Source organism: Panulirus ornatus, chromosome 5 (assembly GCF_036320965.1).
Source record: "Panulirus ornatus isolate Po-2019 chromosome 5, ASM3632096v1, whole genome shotgun sequence".
NCBI lineage: Eukaryota > Metazoa > Arthropoda > Malacostraca > Decapoda > Palinuridae > Panulirus > Panulirus ornatus.
Genome location: NC_092228.1, coordinates 4,629,254 through 4,654,145, shown reverse-complemented (window position 1 = coordinate 4,654,145; position 24,892 = coordinate 4,629,254). Strand labels below are relative to the sequence as shown.

The 24,892-nt window shown below is 44.9% G+C and overlaps 1 protein-coding gene across 1 annotated transcript in view; it reads right to left on the bottom strand.

Annotated features, from left to right (window-relative positions):
• LOC139746956 (uncharacterized) overlaps positions 1-24,892 on the bottom strand; it is an 88,710-nt gene that overhangs the window by 22,960 nt on the left and 40,858 nt on the right. Inside the window, exons 4-14 of the mRNA XM_071658657.1 lie at positions 23,944-24,000; positions 23,226-23,279; positions 22,038-22,085; positions 18,000-18,053; positions 17,074-17,127; positions 16,678-16,731; positions 12,405-12,452; positions 10,770-10,826; positions 9,780-9,821; positions 7,488-7,544; positions 3,146-3,205 (exon numbers count right to left, since the gene is read on the bottom strand). Of these exons, the coding sequence (XP_071514758.1) occupies positions 3,146-3,205; positions 7,488-7,544; positions 9,780-9,821; positions 10,770-10,826; positions 12,405-12,452; positions 16,678-16,731; positions 17,074-17,127; positions 18,000-18,053; positions 22,038-22,085; positions 23,226-23,279; positions 23,944-24,000 (585 nt within the window). The remainder of the gene's footprint in view (positions 1-3,145; positions 3,206-7,487; positions 7,545-9,779; positions 9,822-10,769; positions 10,827-12,404; positions 12,453-16,677; positions 16,732-17,073; positions 17,128-17,999; positions 18,054-22,037; positions 22,086-23,225; positions 23,280-23,943; positions 24,001-24,892) is intronic.

The window sequence follows — 24,892 nt, the reverse complement described above, 5'->3', positions numbered from 1 at the left end:
TCGTCCTCAGGGGTCGCGCCGTCGTGTTCAGGGGGAGACGGACACGACAGGCGTGTCAGACGGCGTGTCGCTCCCTCACCCGAGTTTACGTTGGCTCCCACTCGAGTTTCCTGGGCTATTTGCGCCGGCGGCTCACTCCTGCCCTGCTTGATGATTACGTTCGAGAATGTTATTGCAACCTGGGCGTTGAACCCCTACTGAGCAAGACGGTACGACCCGAGGGTTCGATGGCCCAGACTTCAGAGCTTCAGCCTTTTAGGGTACGATGGCCTAGCCCTCTGAAACTCAGCCTTTTAGGAAACGATGACCTAGCCATTTGAACTTCAGCCTTTAAGGGTTCGATGGCTTTCGTCTTCTGAACTTCAGCCTTTGAGGATCAGGCCAAAGGCGAGGCCAGTGATCCCCAAGGGCCATGCGTAGACCGCTGCGCTCAAGAGGTTAGCAGATATTGCAAGGGGCGAGATTAAAGGGCCGTTCCATGGTCTCAGGTGTTGCGCCGGGGGGTATAAATTTTCACGAGGGTCACGTGACCTTTGACGTCATTCGGCCGGCTGAGGGTGCCAGCTACCTGTCAAACCCCGATTACCAGACCCCCTTTTAAGAAACGCACCGAATTCATCATATTCTCGGGCGCACCGTACCAAGCACAGGACGGGAGTGTACCCAGGGAGTTCAGGTCCGTGTGTTTGTGGTAGATGGTTCGTTAAGGAAGGAGGCGGAAGGTGAGGTAATAACAGTGGCGACGTAAGTGGATCATATATTTTTTTTTTGGTCCTGTCTGTCATCCTCTACAAGGCATCGTCTCCCGTGGTCCTCTCTGATGTGTGGGTGACGCAACGCTTATTGGAGGCCACGACGAGACGAAGGAGGGGATTGGAGGTTGTTGACGCGGGTGGTCGGGGTTGATGTGGGTGTTGGTTGGTGTGGGTGGTGGTGGCTGGTGTGGGTGATTTTGGTTGCTGGTTCGAGCGGTGGAGGTTGGTGTAGGTATTGGAGGTTGTTGGAGTGGATACTGGAGGCAGTTGGTGTGGGTGATAGAGGCTGATGTAGGTATTGCTGATTGTGGGGAATGGCAGAGGTCGTTGACGTGGTAGTGGAACTTGATGTGGGTAACAGAAGCTGTTGGTGAGATGGAAGAGTTGTTAGCAGGGGTGGCAGAAGAAGTTGTAGATGTGGTGATGGAAACTGACATGGGTAACGAAAGTGTCGGTGGGCGAAGGGGACTTACATATTTTAGCGGTAAAGATTGCTGTGGGTCGAAGACTTCTTGGTGTGGTTTACTGTAGGGTTGTGGTGTAGGTAGTGGTAACTGGCCCTTACTCTAACGTTTGGAACACGAGAGAGACATCGGGTCAAACCCCTTGCCATCAGGGGACCACAACCCAGTTATTCACTTACTATTTATTTATTCACCGCTCACTGTAAAGGCAATCCGTGTCAGATGATAAATCAATTCTAATTTCTCGTTTCCACGAACCTTAAGCTAATCAATGTATTAATATCAAATTCCTTAATTTACGTGTTTGAATAGCTACAGAGATGCATTGGATGGACTCGATCGAGGCTTTCTATATCCGGGTGTGAAGCATCAGAGGCACTGCTTTTTACGTGAACGTCCTTACCACCACCACCATCGCCACCAGAGCCTTCTGAGCACGACGGTACGATCCCTGGCCATCATATACCCTAGGGTCGTACCGTCGTCCTCAACGAGTCAACTGCGGAAATATTAAAGTGTCATTTTTACAGGCCAAAACGGAGGAACAATTATAGGCAGGAACTGCCTGGCACACGACGAATCGCTCTACACCAAAGAAAGTTTGGAAGGTGAAGATAATCAGAGGCACAACAGAGACCCATAGAAGCATCGTTAGTCATAACAGTACCGTTAAACAAGGTACTGGATACTCATGAGACCCATAACCCAAACCCCTTTGAAAAACATTGAAGCCTCTCCTTATATGATAGGAATAATCCAATAATAAGATTATATATATATATATATATATATATATATATATATATATATATATATATATATATATATATATATATATATATATCACAAAATATACACATCATAACGACAATATCAAGGGACACGTCACCACGTGCAGGGGGGGGAAAAAAAAAAAAACACCAATATTTACTATGAGGCAACTCGCACAGTAATCATACGTGAAGTTGCCACTTACCTCATTCTTGTACACATCACTCAAGTATCAACAAAGTTCACATGCTGAAGTATGGTGAAGACTGAAGGGTGTCAAGACTCAAGGGGCGAGGGCAATAGCTGCTCTTAACTTCTTGAGCACGACCCTGGAGCACGACCCTTATGTATGATGGGTAGTAAATGCAGTGCTCAAGGACCGTACCTTCGTGTTCAAGAAGTTAAAGGTTTATAAGGAAGTGTTCATACCATTAGTAACCCACAATGTGCAAGATACGAGTCAGTCATTTGCCAGTTGTACTGTTAACTCATTTGCCCATTAACAAAACTTTATATGGATTGTAGTTTCAAAAACTACATACATACGTATGTAATGAAACGTTTACATATGTCCAAAAGTATGTATGTATGTATAGACGTGCGTCAACTCTTCCAAGCTATAAGCCTTCATATGTTTATCTCGGAGTGACATGAAATGAAAGAGATAAGGCCATATAGCTGTGTTACGATATCAACAGTTTACTGACTTGCCTTATAAACACGTGTGAGCAGCCACATCACATTTGATAAAATAAAGAGGATTCAATTTAGTTATCCCCTTGTTGGAAAGGGTGTTACCATCTGGAATACTCTCTCGTCTGCTTGGAGTGTGATCGACACATTAATCACAACAGACCCGGAAACGTTCATCCAAAGCTAGAATACCACTGTCAGTATACAAACACAAAATACGACTCACTCAAAAAAAAAAAATGGGACACATGATTCAAATACAGCTCACATAAACACAAGGGTTCAAGAAAAATGAAAGAATAAATAATTGAATAAAATTAAGTCTTTAGAAATAATAATAATAATGATAACAATAATAATAATAATAATAATTAGCATACAAGGGCAAAACGAGACCTCCCAAAGTCAAATGTAAACATTCCGATGGTACGGGGATGGGGAGGGAGGGATCTACAGACTTACCCCACGTGACGTCATAGAGGAGTGTCTCGGCGACATGGGAGACCTGGGGGAGTGAGACCCCTGGAATCAGAGGGAAGGAGAGAGATGGAGAGACGTGTTAGCGTGGACGGTAACCTATAAGGCCAGGTCAGGGCCAGTCTGGCGAGGGAGGGGTGTTGCTGTGCACACAACACATCTTCCAACATTCAAAACCTCACATAACCAGGGGGATAATATGAAGGGGAGGGGGAAATGCTCAAAGCAGACTTCCTGAGATGCAAAAATGGGGGTGTTTATTGCAGTTTTCTTTAAAAGAAAACTGAGGAGCAAAGAGCAGTTTTTTAACAGAAAATGGGAGGAGGGTTTGGAATACTTTTTTTTTTTTTACAGGGGAATAACGGAGTTAAATATGGCTATGATGGACTGGTTTATATAGACCATTAAAGGTTCACAGGCAACATGAAGGACTGAAACTGAAACAGATGTCCTCAAGTAAGGAGAGGCCAAAATATAAACATTCAGTACAGTAATTATTCCCTGCGATAAAATGGATCCTGCAACAGATCTATTTAGGAGGTTTCGGGAGAGCTCAAGATATCTTCCTTTATGACAGACATACTAACAGAAATAACTCGTCATGCAAACAAGTATATATCAACAGATCTTCATATATGGAGTTACCTTATAAATACCCCGTTTTCACCAGTCTTATATGAAAAGACAGAAGAAAACGTAAATTCAATGTCTTTAAAAGGAAAACCCTCTTTTTATCTACCATTAAACTACTACTATGAAAAATAGGGTTATAATCTTTTCATGAGCTGTATAACATATATTTACATACTACAGTAAGACATATATCATGTCTTTAGACAAGATCCTACATCATACCAAGGTAATGCAGTGCTTATACTACTAATTATGACAGAATATACCACGCCTCAAAGGGAAAAATCTTTCGTCATACCTGGATGAAGCAAAATAGCATACCATGCATCTACACGGATGACAGCATACCATGCATCTACATGGATGACAGCATACCATGCATCTACACGGGATGACAGCATACCATGCATCTCGACAGTTTTACATTACCTAGGTAAACCATGTTTCACATCACCCAGCACAACAGGACAGCATACCATAATATAAATATGGATCTCGGTCACATGATAACACAAAACACATGAGATGATTCTGTGACTCGAAGATGAAGATATAATCGTGAAAGACCGTGAGTGTAAGAAGATGATTTCATGCCGCATGACAATGGATTACCGTAACACAGCACAAGACGTAACTGACACTAGACCGTAACTACCACACCAGAGAGCCATTGCTCTCCCATCACATAGTTAAGGTATCACAACCATGGCCAGTCTAGTCAAGGACTTGATCATAACACACAGCCATACGTGCTCTGGGAGACTCGGTCCTCACCATCCTTCGCGAGCTTGTAGCCCTATGAGCAAGAATGAACGAGCCTTGGGTATGATGACCTGGACTTTGAACTGACCCCCAAAGGTTAGCTCAAAGGCCACCGCTTCATACCCAGTGATCGTGCCCTCGTGTTCATGAGGTTAAGACGGACCACAGAGAATGTTAAGCCACAGTGGGGTAACCCTACGAGTACAGCGTGGGTTCAGATAGGTAAGGAATCGGTGCGAAGATGAGAGAGTGAACGAAGTGGGAGGCGACTCACCTTGGGGAAGATCAGCGAGAACGGCCGGGACAAGGTTGGCGAGCGGGGTTCTTGCTGCTGGCGGGGGTGAGGGAGGCACACACGCGCAGGCAGGACGGGAGGAGGAGGAAGTGGAGCAAGAGGGAAGAGAGAGAAAAAGCGTTGATCATTAGCGTTGACGTCTCCTGCAGGAAGCACTTGGCACGCGACACACCAGCAAGCCAGTCACACGCGAACCATATGCAAGATGACTTATCAAAAAGGGAAACGAGAAGATTCTTCAAATGGAAGCTAAGTAAAGTATCACGAGAGGACCTGATAACGGGAGGAGGGAAAAATCTTCTGAAAACTGACATAAAGAAGGTTCTGAAAAAAAAAAGAAAGGTGTAAGAGGCATTTCCTCAAGTACCAGGAAAAAGTACCTGCAAGCCAAATGAGCATTTTCAGTATACGACATTCAGCATTGTTTTTTTTTGGGAAAGGGAAGGAATACAAAGCAAGGAGTTTTACCCTTGCGCAGCACACAAGCGCCAGCCGGGAAATGGACTTTAAAGATAGGATGAACAGCAAGTGTTGCTACACCAGATCATGGAAGACTCGTGCATCTGTAGCATGAACAGCGAGATGCCGACTTTCCTTCCATCTCCTGTAACTGACCCATGCATCCATGCCACGCCCGATGAACGCCAAACTTCTAACCTCGTGACCACGAGCGTACGGCCCCTTGAGAACGACCTGACAGTAGCACCCCTGGGTATGATGGCTTTGACATGTCTGACCTGACGCTTGGGACAATCGTACCGTCGTGCTCAAGGATCGTACCGTCATGCTCAAGAGCTGTACCGTCGTACTCAAAAGGCTAAATATGCACTCACGTCCAACAAAAATTGAAACATCCCATTAAATCTTAACCTGAACACAATCATTACGAGTGTAAACAAGGTATGAATGTGTCTGCTATGTTTACATGTGGCATCACGGCACATGAACAGTTACAAATCCAGCCACTCTGCCTCTGGTCCTGAAAGGGAACTTAAGGTTAATATCCCGGATAAAGACAAAGGTACAGAAGGACAGGGATGATCTATAACACCCTGGTCACGATCCTGGTGATTGCGGAAGCTGACATACGTTCCCTCGCTCTCAACTGGCACCGGTGGACGTGGTACAAGCATAATGCACGTCATGCCACGGTTAATGTTTTAGTAGAAATAAGAATCACCGGAAGGAATACAATATATTAAGAGAACCAAAACAATGGCAACCAAAAAAAAAAATCATGTTTTGAGGTCATGCAAAGCCAAGGATGGTTTGTGAAATGGTTAGAAATGAGAATAGCTTTCGTATAGATCGGGAAGGAGGAACAGACAGAATGCTAACGAGTCGAACTTAACTCGAAGATGTGAGGAGAGAGATCCCTCATTAGCGGGACTCACAAAGTGAGCCACAGTTCGAATCTACTTTTGATCTTATTTAATGAAATTAAAAAGGCAAAGAGTTCTGCACAGGGCACGTTCGACCGCTGATGGCTCTAATCATCCAGCTACAGGAATACAGGATCTTTTTTTTTTAAATTGCGTGAAAGATAGATGTAGCTTTATTAACATCAGTTTAACTAGTCAGAAGGAGTACCTATAGCGTTACTTGAACTAGCTGAAGTATCAAAATTATAGCAATATTAGTATGCATAGATCTCGCCATGATTAGCAAAAGAAGCAAAATTTTAGGGTCAGAGAACTGAAATACAAATATTGCAATATGTAAAAGATGATATGATTAGCTGCAAGAAGGTGACAGGTGACAAGCAACTGGGTGTCCAATACAGTACCACTGGCAACTCGTAAACAAAACACAAAAAAAACAAAACTGACAGTAAATATGTGCCAGAGATCGTGATGCTTGCCATACACCTGGAGTGACACTGAATATATCATGGGGTGGAGAGGATATATATACACATGAGATAGAAACGTCATGAATACGATAATGCACGAACAGGATTCATCAGAGAGGGGGTGAGGGGTGGGAAGAGGGTGAGAACCACAGGGAGATGAAATAGTTGAGGGACGTGTGTAAGCAGTGGAGGGTTCGCTCCTAGAGTTCTTGACCTCCTCCTCTTCACCTTCCAGCGGTGCCCGCCATGAGCCAATGGTCATCACCATACCATGAACACGACTGTGCCACTCTCTGGGCACGACGGCCGCGGATGATTACCTGACCTTTGAACCGCCCATGAAAGGGTCAGGTCAAAACACCCAGGCCATCATGGCTCCCCACTAACCACCTACCGTCGTGCCCAGTAGGGTATTTCCATTCGTCTCCTGAGAGAAACCGTCACCGCTGGCCGGCCAGAAGTGAGGAGGCCAAGTGTCGCTCTCTCCCCCGCCGCCAGGAGCTAGCGGACCACTACCATCAAGGTCAAGAGTGAGGGACACACGAGCGAACACGGCAAGTCATGGGGAGGGGGTCATATGACAGGTGGAGGGTCAGCCCAAGACCGAGGAACAGCACGCCTGAAGTGGGGTGATCGGGGGAAGGACCTGCCAAGACAGTGCTATCATCCTCTGCAAAAGCAAGAGAGGTAACAAAGGTCGGGAATCTGTGGGTGCTGTACACCATGCACGGCTCTGCCTGCCTCCCAGAGAGGAGGGGCAAGCAGGCAGGCAGCCTGGCACTCACCCCCCTGTCTCTCTTGAGAACCTGAGAAGGCTTCACGTTGCCCGGGGACCACGTCTCCTACAGGAAACAAAAAAAAAAAAAGGGAGATAAAGCTTCAGCTCCACGTCGAGTCTACTTGTGAACTGGAGCCCATCAGCACGGAGTGGAGGTGTGTGTGTGTGTGTGTGTGTGTGTGTGTTGGCTACAGAGTGACGAAGCCAAGACCGAAGAATGAACAATGGGGCGGACCGTCCAGCCGTCTGTAGTGTGCGGTGTCAGTACGGAGCACACACTGCCTCAGGGGATGATGATGTATTGATGAGGGATCAAATAGCAAGTGGAACAATGAATTGGCTGTAGGTCGTTCGGCAGTACAAGATGTCAGTGACATGTTATTATTGCGGACTGAGCTACGATCATGGACCTATTAACCTATGGAAAGCCCTGGGGTCTAACATGCCTAAAGTAAAACTCATACAGCAAAGGAAATTGACTCTCAACAGTTACCAGAAAACTGATCAAAACTGATGGAAAATGGGAATCGGTCATTCTCGCCGGAGGGGCTTCACATTCTTGACCTCTTGAGTACGACGACGCTTGGCTATGATGACCCAGCCCTCGACCACACTCTCATGGGTCAGGTCAGAGGCCAGGCCATCACGCTAAGTCGCACTGTCGTCTCCAAGGGTCGTACCGTCGTCTTGAAGGGTCGTATCGTTCTTCAAGAGTCGTACCGTCGTCTTCAAGGGTAGTGCCGTCGTCTTGAAGAGTCGTACAGTTGTCTTGAAGGGTGGTAGCGTCGTCTTGAAGGGTGGTAGCGTCGTCTTGAAGGGTCGTACCGTCGTTTTGAAGGGTCGTACCGTCATCTTGAAGGGTCGTACCGTCGTTTTGAAGGGTCGTATCGTCGTCTTGAAGGGTCGCACCGTCGTCTTGAAGTGTCGTACCGTCGTCGTCTTGAAGGGTCGTACCGTCGTTGTTCTAAAGTTTAAATCCGGACGTGACTCAACTGAATTCAGACGCGACATTTCGCTCCGTTCACTTGGCACAGCCCTGGGCCCTAACGTCGGTCCTTGACCACTACCACTACTACTACTACTACTTCTACTACTACTAAGAGCAGCAGCATGGTAGTAGTAATTTTAGTAGTAGTAGTTGTAGCACCCGTGGCAGTGGTCCTGCCTCAAATAAATCCACGTCTGATAAGCTATAACCTCATTGACGTCATGTTAGTAAGGCACCGATCCCACAAGCCTTCGGAAAATGTCTAAACGCCAGCATGAGACAGACAGACAGACAGACAGGCACACATTATCACCACGTTACCATCACAAAATATAAAGACAATCATCATTATGGACCGGTGACTTGGCAGACTGTGTACTACGACCTTGGAGGGCGATGCAGATCAGATGAATTGTTCGTGTCAGTAGGCAACGTCTGTCTATACTGTGATGAATATGACTAGCATTCTAAAAGATATTTCTAAGACCACGATGAAATAGGAGGGGGGGGGGGGGGAATGTATATATTAAGCTTAAATGTAAATATTTTCATCACGTTCCTGTGGAGTATGATATAAAGTTACCATATTCTGTACAACAAAGAAACACAAAAGATATCTATTAACCTAACATGCAAGAAAATTGTCTTAAAACGTTCCCAGAAATACGAAAAATACTCAACTATCGTTTAAATGGCAGGAGCAGGTAGTTTAAAAGGCACAGGGAGAAGACGAGGAGGGAGAAACGCATGCCGGATTCAATGGCAAGTCCATCAAAACATGTCTTCAAAACTGACTGTTTTACTTCTATTTACGAGAAACGTACGATAGTTATAACAACAACCTCTACAACATATTAATCCCGTCCAACGAGGTATAACGTATAACATAACTCCCATTCAACGAGGTGTGTAACGTACGTAGCGAGCCACACAGACGGAGACATGCACACAGCACAGGTCAAAACCAGGGGTACACCCATGTCAAAGTAGGTCGACGAAGGTCCGTTGAGGTCATGGGGTCATGCTGTACATGGAGATCTGGCTCAATAAAGGAGAAACGACCCATAAATCATGGGGGACATGCTGGACATAGGGGGTCGGGGTCGGGGTCGGTTCTGCCTCATCAAAAGGAACACGAGTCACGAATCATGGGGACACGTGGATCATGGGGGACATGCGGAATGTGCAAAGTGTGTGTGACCCGGGCAGAAGAATCGTGAGGACTACGCGTGGGACGGAGGAGGAGGAGGAGGAGGAGGAGGGGAACGCACGCGATGTATAACAAGGATCTCTCGTAGATCCGCGACTTACCCTCTGCATGAACAGCCTGGATGGCGTGGGCGAGTGCGGGTCCTGCCAGGAGACGGGGAGGAACACCATTACGTATCTTGCCTTGGGGAGGAGTATGGTAGTATGGGGAGGAGTATGATAGCATGGGGAGATGACAGTGTGGAGAGGAGTACCATCACGTATATTGCTTTGGGGAAGAGTATGATAACAGGGGGAGATGACAGTATGGGGAGGAGTAGCTTTACGTATATTGCCCCTTGGGGAGGAGTATGGTAGCATGGGGAGGAGTATGACAGCAAGAGGGGGGGGGATTATCTCTACGTATAATGTCTTGGGGAGGAGCATGATAATATGAAGAGCACTGTTACATACAATGCCATAGGAGAGAAGTATGATGGTGATGTAGGAGGACGGTCGGTGGTTTTAATACTTCAGGAAGCAGTATGATAGGTCTTTGGGGAGGAAAAATGCGTAGCCTTATAATAATACCACGTGTGAAGAGTATCATACGGTAAGAAAAAGACGTACAAACACTTTAGATAATCACTAACACCTGCTTCTCCTACAGAACTTCCGAGGCTTTCGTGCGTATGTACAGTGCTTCTAACTTGTGTATGTACCTCTGATCGGTGTATGTACGTATCTACCTCTGTCCTGTGTATGTACCTGTAACATGTGACCATATGACTCGCGGGGCAAAGCCCACAAAGCCTCAACCATGCTAATGAAAACACTAAGTATGGTGGTAGGAACACCACAATGGTGTCTCCACACAGAGGCTCATCCATGCAACTCGAAGCACAAATTGTAATAGCATCAGTAGAAGAAGCAACACTCTTGGCTACGTGTCATCAAGCACAAACCTCGTAATCCACTACACACACTTGCACGACCCCCACGACAGTATACCATCTGTCGTCTGTCTCTCCAGCTGACCTTCTCCCTTGACCACCCAAACTCCCCTGTACACACTGGCCAACAACAACACCGGTGGAATAGCGTTTTACTCACCCGTTCTTTGTGGGGGTAGATCGGCGACGGCTTGGGCGGCGTTGGCGAGAGGGGATCCTGAGAGAAGAGGAACAGAAACGTAGATATAGATATGAATACACAAAGATGTAGCAGTCCAACCCGTCAGGTACATAGACTAAATCTGTTACCCCTTATGTCCTGTCAGTTATCAGTATGAACTGTACACTTCAACTAATCTGAGTAAAAGATTCAAACTTGTTTTACCACAAATATACCCTGAATACATTCAACTGATCCTAATCGCTTCTGAGTAAAAGATTCAAACTTGTTTTACCACAGATATACCCTTGAATACATTCAACTGATCCTAATCTCAGGTATAAGTGATGGAGATGCTCAGCCTCTGAATCATGAGAATATTCGGACATATATTTGGAGATTCCTGGCTGCCCAGTTAATCAGCTGATGATAACCCTTAACCTCCAGGCCTTGTTGACATCCGACCTCCTCACTGTCCACTAACCAGCCCAACGGTACTGTACTGACCGGTTACTTCGTATATTGTTAACCTCTGAGATCACGTGCTCGTAGTTCGCTTAAACCACCCCCTTGAGAGCGACGGTACGACGCCTGAGGGTCGTCGTCCCGACCATAGTACACCCTCACGGGTCGTACCGTGCTGTTCAAGGGGGGGTTAAGTCGACCACCTTGGTCTGGGACTCGCCAGAGATGCACGTAGCCAACTCGTTCATCATGGCATAGCTCGGGGGGTCTACTGCCGTGCACGGACGTCCAGCCATACCTACAGATTCACTTCATATGTTCATCCTTCATACACAAGACTCTCTCACCCATCATAACTCTACTCAAACAACAGCTCCGCTGAACATGCACTCCGTGGGCGTCTTGACCGTCAGCCTGTAGATGGAGAGGTTCCCACCACCTCCAGGAACTGGACTCCTCCTCTGCGTATCCTGCAGCAGGAGGGGTCTGCTGCAGCAGTCCCTGCAGGACTCGTCACCCTGCCTAATATATCCCCACATCCTTCTCCAGTTTTGTGGTATAAATTCTAAGGGCCGGATTAAGTCTGTCAGGGGCCTAAGCTGCAACCTTATAAGCTCCTTATGGTCACTCCATCCCCAGGAGCGGACTGAGGGCCCAGGCCGTCTGGGGAGGGCCCGTAACTGAGACAGCGTACGGGATATGACTAGAACAAAGGGGCCCCCCCAAGAACCGCAGCTGGCCCGACGTGCCAAAGCTGACCGTCAGTCCGCCCCTTGTCCAACCCTGCGTAGAGGTCCTCCCACAGAGAGAGAGAGAGAGAGAGAGAGAGAGAGAGAGAGAGAGAGAGAGAGAGAGAGAGAGAGAGAGAGAGAGAGAGAAATAAGAGCAGCCAAAGCACACTTAATCTACCCAAATCATACATCCTTATGATTCCCAAAACAACACCATTCCCTTCATTCAAAATCCACCTAAAGATAATTGTAAAACACACACACACACACACAGACACACACACACACACACACACACACAGACACACACACACAGACACACACACACACACACACACACACAATACAAGAACTAGTTCTCTGTTCTTGGGTGGACACTGTTCCTCCCTGGCGAGCAGGTGACAGTAGCCACAAACCCACACGACAGGGAACCACTTACCCTGTCTCTCTGTGCCAGAGGTGAGGGCCGCGTCGGGGACCAGGGCTCCTGAGGGCAGTGAGGGCAAGGGTTGGCCAGCACCGGCGGGAAAGAACGTTTAAGAGATCATTGTCTTATGAAGAGGTGAATGGGGGGGGGGGGGGGGACTCGGAGGGCCAGTTGCATTGGTGGGGGGGGAGAAAAAGTCTGGGGGGGGGGGCAAGGGGGAGAGAAGGGGGGAGGGGGGGACATATAGTAGTGTCTACTAGCGTCTCCGGAAAACATGCGTCATAACTGAAGGTGAAGCGTAATATTTTGACCTAAGACTGGGTGCCCACGTGGCCTCCAGCGGATGCACCACTCGAACCCACGCGGGTGGCAAACCCGCACAGACCCACGCGGGTAGAAACCCCACACGGACCCACGCGGGTGGAAACCCCCACACGGACCCACGCGGGTGGAAACCCCACACGGACCCACGCGGGTGGAAACCCCCACACGGACCCACGCGGGTGGAAACCCCACACGGACCCACGCGGGTGGAAACCCACACGGACCCACGCGGGTGGAAACCCCACACGGACCCACGCGGGTGGAAACCCCACACGGACCCACGCGGGTGGAAACCCCACACGGACCCACGCGGGTGGAAACCCCACACGGACCCACGCGGGTGGAAACCCCACACGGACCCACGCGGGTGGAAACCCCCACGGACCCACGCGGGTGGAAACCCACACGGACCCGAACCCGTCATGAGCCGGTTCTCCACATGACGCATGTTTCCCATGACGACGAAACAATGTTGATGAACAAGGGACATGGGTGTTCAAGGGGCGATATTCGGGCGGAGACTGGCCGATGACTGTATCATAACCTCCTTGAGGTACTAAATATTCACTACAGTATATTCGACTAAATGATAATGATTGCAATATTTCATGGAATAAACTATAAAAGATAATGACATTTACACATTTTTGTCGTTCACCGAGTACGACGGTACGACCCACGGGGTATGATGACCTGACCTTTGACCTTGACCTTACAGGGTCAGTTCAAAGGTCAAGCCATCGTGTCCGACGGTCGTACCGTCGTCCTCAAAGGGTGGTCGCCTCAGGTTAAAGAGATAAGAAAACTTCGTGTAAGTGCAGTGCAGTTAAGGTGTGACTTAAGCATATTTTCATACATATAGTATTGTTTAATGACAAATCTTCAACACCAGTCGGCAGCCAAATGTCTTCAGTGGGCCGCCATGGCACCTGGCCAAGCCTGTTAAATTTCGGCAGAACACCGGGAGTTTATCATTAAACAATGATGCAATGGTTACTTTCTGCTTGTGGAGGGGTGCGGTGGCTTCACCCACACACACAACCCGCCTACCTTCCGGTCTGCCTCTTGCAAGCACAAGGAAGCAACATTATCTTCCAAGTGCGGTTGTCCAATGCAGTGGCCATCCCAAACGACAGGTCAGTTTTGTTTATTCTGTAAACTGCTGCTGTACACAGACGTTTTGTAGTGTGTAAACTGTTGTACAGTTTACAGGATTCTTAATCTGCTAATAAGCAGTCTATTGTTCTCTAAATTGTTGTCTTGAGCAAAGTATTTACTCAGTAAACTACTGTTGTGAGCACATTACTTTATTATGTAAACTCCCGTTTTTGGACATTCCTTATTCTGTAAACTGTTGGTAAGCAGTCTTTCTTTATTCTGTAAACTGCTTCTATACAGTTATTTCAATCAGTCTGTACACCGCTGCTATGCAGTAATATTTCATTCGTAAACTGCTGTTTACGTTTACACATTTATTATTCTCTTATTAACTTGCTGCTGCTGCTGCACACAGTTTGGTTATTCTGCACACTGCTGATGCAAACAGTCATGATACCTTTGCGTTATCTTTGAGGTATAACTGAGCCAAACTGAAGAAAACCAATAACGGGTTAAGTAAACTTCAACTCAGTAATTCTAGATATTAGAAAAATCATTGTTACCAAACTTAATGACGAGTGAAACTGGTTGTAACAAGGCAGTTTATCATGCTTCGTATTGTTATAGGTAACGGCCAGTTAGAACAAGTGTTACTCGGTTTCCATAAAAGTTCTTTGTAACAATATATGTACCACATATTAGCTCACTATGGTAATGGCTCAAGCTGACAGCACCAGAAATCCCTGTCGTGTAAGAAACTATACAGATAATCGTGTACTGGAAATCCTTATTCATTAACATGGAAATTGAGAGAGAAAACGATCAAAAGTGTAATATCAGTGGTGGTGTCTGGCAACTTGCTAACCTGATAAAAACAAATGGGCGTTAGTAACACGTCATAACGACCAAATCTTACGTTACCACGTAGTACCCGTGGTTACGTTGCAGGAGATCATGGTAACGTAAGACACTTGGGAGTAGTAAACAAGAGCCGCAACCCGTCACCGTTGGTTGCGGAATGGCTGGGGTAAATGTGCTTCCTATTTACAGGATACGTTCTGGTAACGTTTCTCAAATTGTAACGTTCACTCCGGTAAATATATTTACAGGTTACGTTCTGGTAACGTTTCTCAAATTGTAACGTTCACCCCGGTAAATGTATTTACAGGATACGTTCTGGTAACGTTTCTCAAATTGTAACGTTCACCCCGGTAAATATATTTACAGGATACGTTCTGGTAACGTTTCTCAAATTGTAACGTTCACCCCGGTAAATATATTATTCCATACAATGAGTTGTAAGTAGTTCTATCTAAATATTTTGGCTGTTATCAACACTCAGTAATGTTACAACGGTTAACATCAGTTCACGACTTGTCCGTGAGATAAATCCTAGTCTTAATAAAAAAAAAAGTTAATGAGATAGCGATGACGAGCAGTAGACCTAGTGGTTCAGTCAAGCCTTAGTTGAGGAATGTTCTAGATGGTTTAGTGAGGAATGTTCTAGATGGTGGGGACTCACCCTGAGCCCCGGGATGTACAGGGACGTAGGCCTGGTACGGGCTGGCGACGCTGAGCTCTACGGACAGTTCACACAAGGGTCAGTCTCACTAACACTAATGTCATACGGTTATAGGTCTTCAATATTTCACAGGTATGAGGTGAATTGGCTCTGTCACATACGGTCTAAAACTTCAAGAAATTTTCCCCTTCTTTAGGAAACATCTCGTTACAGACTTAACGAATGTAACGATAATCCAAAATTGTAAGTTGTCTTGATCCTTTATGTATTTCAATCTGCAGGTCGTAATCTTAAAAATATAACAGTTGGGCCGAATTAAGATTTACAATCTAAATATAGACGTTAAGTAACCGCTCGCCATGAACCTCAAGGTGTGTTTCTTTACAACATGAGATGAAGGACCTGGATGCGTTATAATACCGATCAGTACATGCGTTCAAGAGAATATTGTCACTCATAATCTAAATAAGCTAAATGGTTTTCAGTGTAAGGATTCAAATCGCGAAGAGAATGCGATCCGTATCATTCCACACGTCTTTTAGAGAGGACTCGGGAGGGAGAGAGAGAGAGAGATACCCCAACATAAATACACTTTGTTTATTTTTGGCGCGAGGAGGTACATTAGGATTTTCCCGCCGAAAGTTATGGGTACAATGAGTATTTTCAGCGGAAGCTGGCGTGCCGGACTCCTTTTTTTAAAACAGAGATATATGTCACACCCGGGAGGTAAGAATAGTCGGAGAACCCCACCTCGGGTATCAAAATAATGCTTACCCAAACTCTAGTAGTTGGATCCACCTCGTGAGCTTTTTCAACCTGGACCATGAAATCGGCGTCTTCCAACACTGGCTCATATACGAAATTGGCTTCAACCTGGATCATGAAACCTCGCTTAATCCGTGAATGGGTCATCCATGAAACTGTAAAATGTCTTTTTGACATCGCTGGATGATTCTAGCAGGCAACTAAGCTTCACAAAAATCTCCATGAAACTTGGAATATTGAAAAAAAAAAAAAAAAATGGATCAACACCGAGTAAATGTCAACAAATACGAGCACCCACGTCATTCCTCCGCGACCCGAACCCTAACAGACGTTCACCCTCAAATAAATTTGAATTCTTAACTCCCACTCTTCGCAAAAATTCCATTCACGAGTTTGTTTTCCCTATGAAGGAACCTGCTGGTAAAATAATCTGCCAGTCAACATTCTGTCCCAAACTGTAATTAATGCCAGACATCGTTTGCTTTGAAATAGGTCCTGTTGCCATGTGATGGGAGGATATTTACTTGGCTGTTTAGAGAAAACCTACATTCATACTACTGACGGCTGTTAACTTACCCTCTGTCTCTGAGTGAGGGGATGGGAGCGGGCTCTGAGGGGTGAACTAACGTCCTACAGTAGGGAAGAAAAGAAATAACAGTCAGGAACGGAACAATGAAAGATCTAAGAAGTTACATGTATGAAACTAGCGAAAACTAATATTAGAGGGACATTCTATTTACAAATCTAAGGAAGAACAAAACTATGGATTTACATATAAAGACATGTGTCTAATACAAATTTAAGGAACGTGTATGGAATTTTATCAGGAAATTTTATGTACAAGAAATCTAGGGACGTTCAAAAGGTGACATCACTGAACATCTATGCACTTGAAAATTATTTACATATGGTCCATCCTGATGTGCGGATGGACCACGGGTAGGTACAATCTATAAATGTCTTCCGACTTACCCGGTCCATCTGTCTAAAAGGGAATGGTCTAGACGGAGTCGGAGATCTGAAGTCCTAAAATAAAGAAGAAAAAAAACTCACTATAAAGTTCTAGTTTGAAAAAAAAAATCTGCCACTTGACAAAATGTACAAGCCTGCTAAAGTGCCACAGAGAATCAAAAACACTACAGAACAAGCCAATGTGAAAATGTGAGTCTCGAATATTGGCTGTGTACGTACTGATGCTCCGTGAGGTAACAAAGCAACGGTAGAGGGTACAGGATGAGTTCGTAATATGATGGCTAGGATGAGGAAGGGCAAGAAACAGTGACTTAAAGTGGGTCGCTCAGCGGTCTTGTTTGGGAGACGGTAACAGATGAGAGAGAGAGAGAGAGAGAGAGAGAGAGAGAGAGAGAGAGAGAGAGAGAGAGAGAGAGACTACAGCAAAAATATTAAGGGAAGGAACCTTTTGGAGCTACAGCACATAATCACCTCCATTGTAAACAAACTGTTTTCAACTCTCTGTATGGCCATACATTCTATGAAAAAAATCAATATGCATATCGGATGTTTCTAGAATACTAATCATCCATCACAATGCAGCTACCAGCGACTATCACAAGGGCTACAGGTACTCTCACTTAAAGCTATACATAATCATAAGCGTAAGCAGACCTAAACATATGAAAAGCCGTTCCCAGGACAGAACCAACATCCTCTAGATAATATACATGTATATACCCCTTGCCCTGCTAGCAACTAACAACTGTATTTAACTGCTTTAGGTCATTACAATGTATACAATATGATACTGCAACCCAGGGAAATCGGTTAAAAAATTCAAGCCGGCTCGTGTCCTGTCGGTTTAAATTTCTCATAATGATCTTTCAAGACAGGAGACCGTGTAGACTCTTATGAATTACCGTGGAAGAGGGAGACTTGCTTACCCTTTCTGACTGTATGAGCGGCGAGGGTTTGGCAGGTGTCGGCGACCGCGGGTCCTGAAACAAAACATGATATATTTAGCACGAGAACAAAACGTCTACTCGGTGTGATCAGAGTTTTCAAAGATAAATTTAGCATATGTTTAGTTCAAACACCTCAAAAACAATCTGCTAACTGCCTCACAAATTTTCAGAGGTACACATCAACGTGCAAACAAGCCTGCAACAGAAGAACATTCGCTACATGCAACACGAACCGAAACGACAATCGACTATAAGCAACACTTGAGTCTAAAAGGACATCAGCTACATGCACTGCGAGTCTCTGTAACAAATGAACATCCATTATATGCAAGGCGAGCCTTAAAAACAAATGAAAATCAACTATAAGCAGCACCGGTCTAAAACAAAACACATCGGCTCGTGACGACACGGATCTACGGGTGTGGGATGCCACATGCACGATGACACCTACTCCCGGATTCACAGGAACTTGGACAATGGGTCACCTAACGCCATGAGAACCAGCAAGGGGGATATATACAGCCACACAGACATGCCACAAGAAAAGAATGTGATATACAGCCGTCATAACGGTTGCCCGCGGATGGCATTACAAGAAGCATTCTGATGCAAATAAATCGATGAAGTGTTGGCAACATATTGACGGTTTAACAATGACACATTGAAGGCGTGATAGGGTGCAAACTGACGGTTTAATAATGGCACATTGATGGCTTGACGGGAAACATACTGACGGCTAAATAAAGACACACTGACAGTGTGATAACGAGCAAACTAACGGCATAACAAATAGCACGACTGTTGGTTTGAGAGACAGCAGCATACTGGCGTATATGCTGGCCATGATGGCGTGAACGATGGTTCGTTGATTACACGGTCTTTAGGCTTATTCGAATGCCAATCATTATGGCCATCAACGCCGAGTCATAACCACCATCATAAAATCTCTATTACCAATGGGATAAGGAGCATAGTAACGGCTTAACTACAGAACGCTATTGGTGTGTTAGGAAGCATAATAACAGCTCAACAACAGTACAGTGTCGGTGTGACAGCATAATAACAACTTAACAACCGTACAGTATTGGTGTGATAGGGAGCATAATGACGGTTTACCAATAATGCGCTACTGGTGTGATGGGGGGGATCATTACGACGCCTTAACGACAGGGTAGTCCCTCAGGTTAGGGACGATACAAATGTAATAATTATAGCATCCTGCCGGTGTGATCAGAGCAACATGAGTGGCGATGACCTTGTTGAAACCAACCTATTAAACTGAAGCACGTACAGGAGGTTAGTTAGACCACGTACAGGAGATTAGACCACGTGCAGGTTAGTTAGACCACGTACAGGAGGTTAGTTGGACCACGTACAGATTAGACCACGTACAGGTTGGTTAGACCACGTACAGGTTGGTTAGACCACGTACAGGTTGGTTAGACCACGTACAGGTTAGTAAGACCACGTACAGGAGGTTAGTAAGACCACGTACAGGAGATTAGACCACGTACAAGTTAGTTAGACCACGTACAGGAGGTTAGTTGGACCACGTAGAGGAGATTAGACCACGTACAGGTTGGTTAGACCACGTACAGGTTGGTTAGACCACGTACAGGTTAGTAAGACCACGTACAGGAGGTTAATAAAACCACGTACGGGAGGTTAGTAAGACCACGTACGGGAGGTTAGTAAGACCACGTACAGGAGGTTAGTAAGACCACGTACAGGAGGTTAAGACCACGTACGGGAGGTTAGTAAGACCACGTACAGGTTAATAAGACCACGTACAGGAGGTTAGTTAGACCACGTACAAGAGGTTAATAAGACCACGTACAGGTTAGTAAGACCACGTACAGGAGGTTAATAAGACACTGCAATACATTCAACTCACTGTCCTTATTTTCTTTCAAGTATGTTAGGCATTCTGGCTTAACGACCTTCACTTGTTGATGGCCATTATATCTCTAACAATACACACACACACACACACACACACACAAGCGTGAAAGGACACAATGGTCTTTTACTGCTGACCTTCCTTTTGTATTACAAAATTAGTATTCTATTCTTTTTTTTTTTTAAGAATTAATGAAGGTTATCGTTTTCGTTGCAAGGTTTCAAAATACGTATCCAATTACCACGGTGCAAGAACATCATCTTTTCTCCCTCTCTTTCTCTAGCCAGAAATTCAGACTTCTACATGAATAACCCAACAGCGTCTGCAGAAAACAGTACAAGGTCTAAGAGTCACGGGCTATAAACCCGTGGTCTTCACCCAGAGTCACGAGCCCCAACAGCCTCTCTCTCTCTCTCAGAAAGTTCCTGAACCGCTGCGGCCTCAGTCCCCGGCACGGAGGTATTTGCTCACTAATTTACACCACCGCTGGGAATGTCGCAGGGGAGGACACTAGGGGGGAGAAGAGGGTTAAGGAAAGGGGGGTTGGCTTAAGGGGGGGCAGGAATGGTAAGGGTGAAGTATGGAGGGAAAGGGGGAGGGAAGGAGGGAGGGAGGACAGACGCTCGAAGGTAAAGAATAAACCATGTTTCTGGCAAAGGACCTGAAATGGTGTTTAAAATGTCGAGACAAATGGACAGTTCACGAAAGGTACCTCAACCCTGCACACTTGTTGCGTGTGCGTGTGTGTGTGTGTGTGTGCGTCCGTGTGTTTTGAATGCGTGCCAGGCAGCTGGGAAATAAGTTATACATCTCACATATTGCCGGTCATTAGCCCTGCACGGGTGACCTCAGAGGTGTCCTCTGAGCTGGGGTGGTGGTGGCTTGTACACTAACCCCTTAGACACAATCATACAACCCTTCAGGTATGATAGCATGACCTTCCGAGCTGACCTTTAAGGGTTAGGACAGGGGTGACATCATCGTACCTTATTGTTGTTGTTGTAACATTAATTTCCCCATAACTGGCGAGAGGGGGGAGTTCGCGTCTGGGCGAGAGGAGGAGGGGGGAGCTTTGTAGGTGTGTGGGGCCCAGGAGGGAGGGGGGAGGGTGCGGCTCGCAGGCGCTCTCCGCTACGCCCTGTTTCCACAGGCACGAAAATAAGCGCACTCTCCCCAGACATGTTTTATTGTGTCATAAGTCTTGGCGCAGGTCACTCGCTGTCCCCTTCCGCCAACCTATCACCTGGCAACACTAAGAGTCTAGCCAGACCAGCACGAGCAAAGATCTGGAACTAATGAGTTTGTACTCTGTGTACACCTAAACTCAAGTCAGTGTATCACTGTATGTGCCCAGGTCTGGCACACATGTCTGGTCTCTGGGCGTAAATCCCTCCTCACCTTTGAAAGTCGAGAGCTCAGGTGTTGCCTTGAATCAGATCTTGCGGGTCCGTACCTTTCAGTGTCAGTGTCGCAAGACTGTCTTTTATAACCTCCTTGTCTCCTTGTAACACCCGTAGGGACTTGCTTCTTCAGCCCGTGGTTCATATATCTCTTTCGTATTTACTTCGTAAACGTCTCAGGCACCAGTGCGTATTTCTCATTTGTCTGACCTAAACGCGAGGCAAGTGCTTTCATGCTTCTGAGGTTCGTGAATATATGAGGAGAAATATCGAAAATTATAAAAAGTAGAGAAGAAGAGTAGTCATCTACATCAGTGGTTTCCAACCTTAGTCCCGTACTCACTAACCTGTCTTAACTTCACTTTGTGTACCACCTTTCAACGAAAATGTTTAACGTATTGAAGTACTTTGAACATTAATAAATCTTGAAGTTTATGGTATTAATTAAGAGAGAAATGTCAGAAGAATGTTTCACATATATTCCCGTCAACCAATATTCTTCGAGAATAATCATATTCCACCTCAGTTACGACTTGATGTTTAAAACAACATAACCTAGATAGCTCTGATACCAGTGGTGGTAAGTGAACTATCTGAGGGAACAGATTAAAAAATAAAAAGTCCTGCAGGCGGTAATATTAGTATTCTAGATGGCGTTAGAAAGCCACATTGCAGAACACGCTGGTATAATAAACACTGCACATGAAAAAGACTCACCCTGTCATGGTGTGGGAGAGGCGAGGAGCAACTAGGGTACCTTGGATCCTAAAAGAGAAAATACTCAGTTGAGGTTCTTCACGAGATGTTCAGCCACGTCACCTCCCAGTAAACAACAGACGCCCTGTGTCATACTTACAGAGCCCTAGCGGCTCGTAGTTAAGTTTAACTAGTCCACAGACGAAAGGTTAGTAGTAATGTTGCGTACATCGCACAGGTCAGACAATTTCATCCACCAGTTTTGAAAATGAACTTACTATTATGGATAAGAAATTAGGTATTACCAAAATGTCATTTCCAGAAAAATATTAAAACATCAATAATCACCCCAGCAGTCATAATGTCGAGAATCTTTTATTTAGACTATTGTACATGAACCCGTTTATAGCCTAGCCAGCGACATGGGCGAGTGAAGGGATGACGGTGGTTAGTGCATTAGTGTCAGTAGCCGACAACTAAGGCTGTTAAAGTTTTCTCTCAGAGGGCAAATGACATATATTACACGTAGGCTTCGAAATGGCGACTCTTCCCACACACACAAACTATACCCATATAATGTATGGCTTATCAACTGGAGGCTGTACATCACTAACGAAAGAAAAAGTGTGCTCATATCAAATAATCTTGTTATTACTGAGCATTGCTTCACAGAACGTAAGCTTCCACAATTGGCCATGTATCGGAAGTATATATAACTATTTAATATAGGATACTGACACTATACAGTGGAAGGTTCTGGTGACGTCAACTCTACTGTAATAACAACAATCGTAGTTTTTAAAATGCTTGCCACAGGCCTAAGATATCTACAGGCAGCCAATCTCAATATATACAAACATCCTTTACATTAATCAGAGAATAATGTCCACATATAAACCTAATGTTTTGAGGAAATCAAACAGTAAGTCTAGATCTACATGATAATCTTTCGCAAATCAGTAGTTAAAAGTCTTGTAAAATAAAATGAAAAGTTGAGAATTATCAGCCTAACATTCTTGACAGTTTCATATCGTATCGTAATTAGAATTCTCTATCAACTTACATGCCTATCTTGATTTAAGTGTACATAGGACTAGTACTACCATGAGGAAACATTCATCCAAGTCTGACAACTTGAGAGCTTTTTAGCCCTGTGTCTAATCCTAACAGGCCGAGGTTAACCCAACAATAGGACGGGCACGTACGTACCTGTTCTCGTGCAATGGCTGGCGACGCTTTGCAGGACATGGGCGACCACGGGTCCTGTAGTGGGTGAGAAAGAGGTTTAGTACACATAATCTGGTGATGTTAGATACCAGAAGAAAAAAATCCTCTGTAACTGCTCCCCAAACCGTCATTTTCTATTACGGAAAACTGTAATTTGGGACAATCTACGTTTTCTAAGCGTTCAAATAACTGAACTTTTGATGATAACTTTTGATTGTAACTTATAAGACCTCTAGTTACGGGGCACAGCGATTTATTTCGATAACAAAATCCAAGTTGGAGTCATTACAGTAAGTACAACTAACTATTTCCACCTGCAGCAATCACTTTATAAAATGATAGGTTAGGTAAGATTTCTTGGATGGTATTGCCTTCCTTTAGCATATATATATATATATATATATATATATATATATATATATATATATATATATATATATATATATATATATATATATATATATATATATATATATATGATGAATGACAAAACTAATGTACCTAACCTTTACCTAACGTTTTAATGTGATATATGCAGACGTGAATTTGATTAATAAGATCATTCCAACACCGAAATTTTATAATCGCCGCTCCCTGCCACTGCAGGTTTACTAAACCTATTTATAAATATTTTTAGGCCCTTCGTTATAATCATTGAAGTTCTTAGTTTATGGTAACAAATGATTTAAGTAGTACTGACCCGGTGTTCTCTGAAGATGACCGAACCGGGTCGTGAGTGGGGTGGCGAGCGGACCTCCTGCAACACGGAGGTCACATTTATCATGTACTTGTGGACTTTATTACAGCTTTCACTGCCAATTTTGACGAAAAACACGAGACGGGGACATGCGCCACTACCGGTTCCCACAACATGTCTTTAACAAGGGTCACAAGGAAACGCACACACAGGGTTCTCTACCGCCAAAAACAACACCGCTAGAGTGGCACATAGAACACAAACATTCCTGCTGTTTACTCTACTGTGACGCCATCGCTACTAACAACAACAATGCTTAAGGGGCACATGAAACACACATTCCTGCTGCTTTCTCTACTGCAGCCTCATCTATTAACATCACTACCTGAGGACGTACGAATACGGGGTTCCAACACAGACGAAACAAAATTCTCTGGCTCTTCCTTCACGAAAGTCACTTTTCCGGACAATTCGACTCAAACTGATACGGATCGACGAGGGAGTACTACCTGTCTAGCTCAGTGACAGCACGTTTAAGACTATAAGCGTTATCGGCTATTCATAATCTAACACGAACGGTATTCCATTGATATGAAAAAGTAAAGTGGCCTCCATGCCTCTCCCATACTATAAGCAGCCCAAACTATCTTATATGTTGTACTTGTGCCAACATAAGCGTCATGACATTGAATGTTCATCTTTATTTTTAACATTCGAAGTTATGCATTTCTACAGGCAAATAGGTCATATTTACACACGAACACGTTCAATTATGTGTTTTACGTTGCTTGTAAGCGTATCATACGATAAGTATATATTACTTCATAAGTTTCGAATAATGGGGGAAAATATTTTCTTCCAGTCCATATGTTCTCTCTATAACCAATGGTGCCTAGCAAACTGTTAAAACAATTTTACTTTTATGCGATGAGTAACAAGCAAATAAAACAAA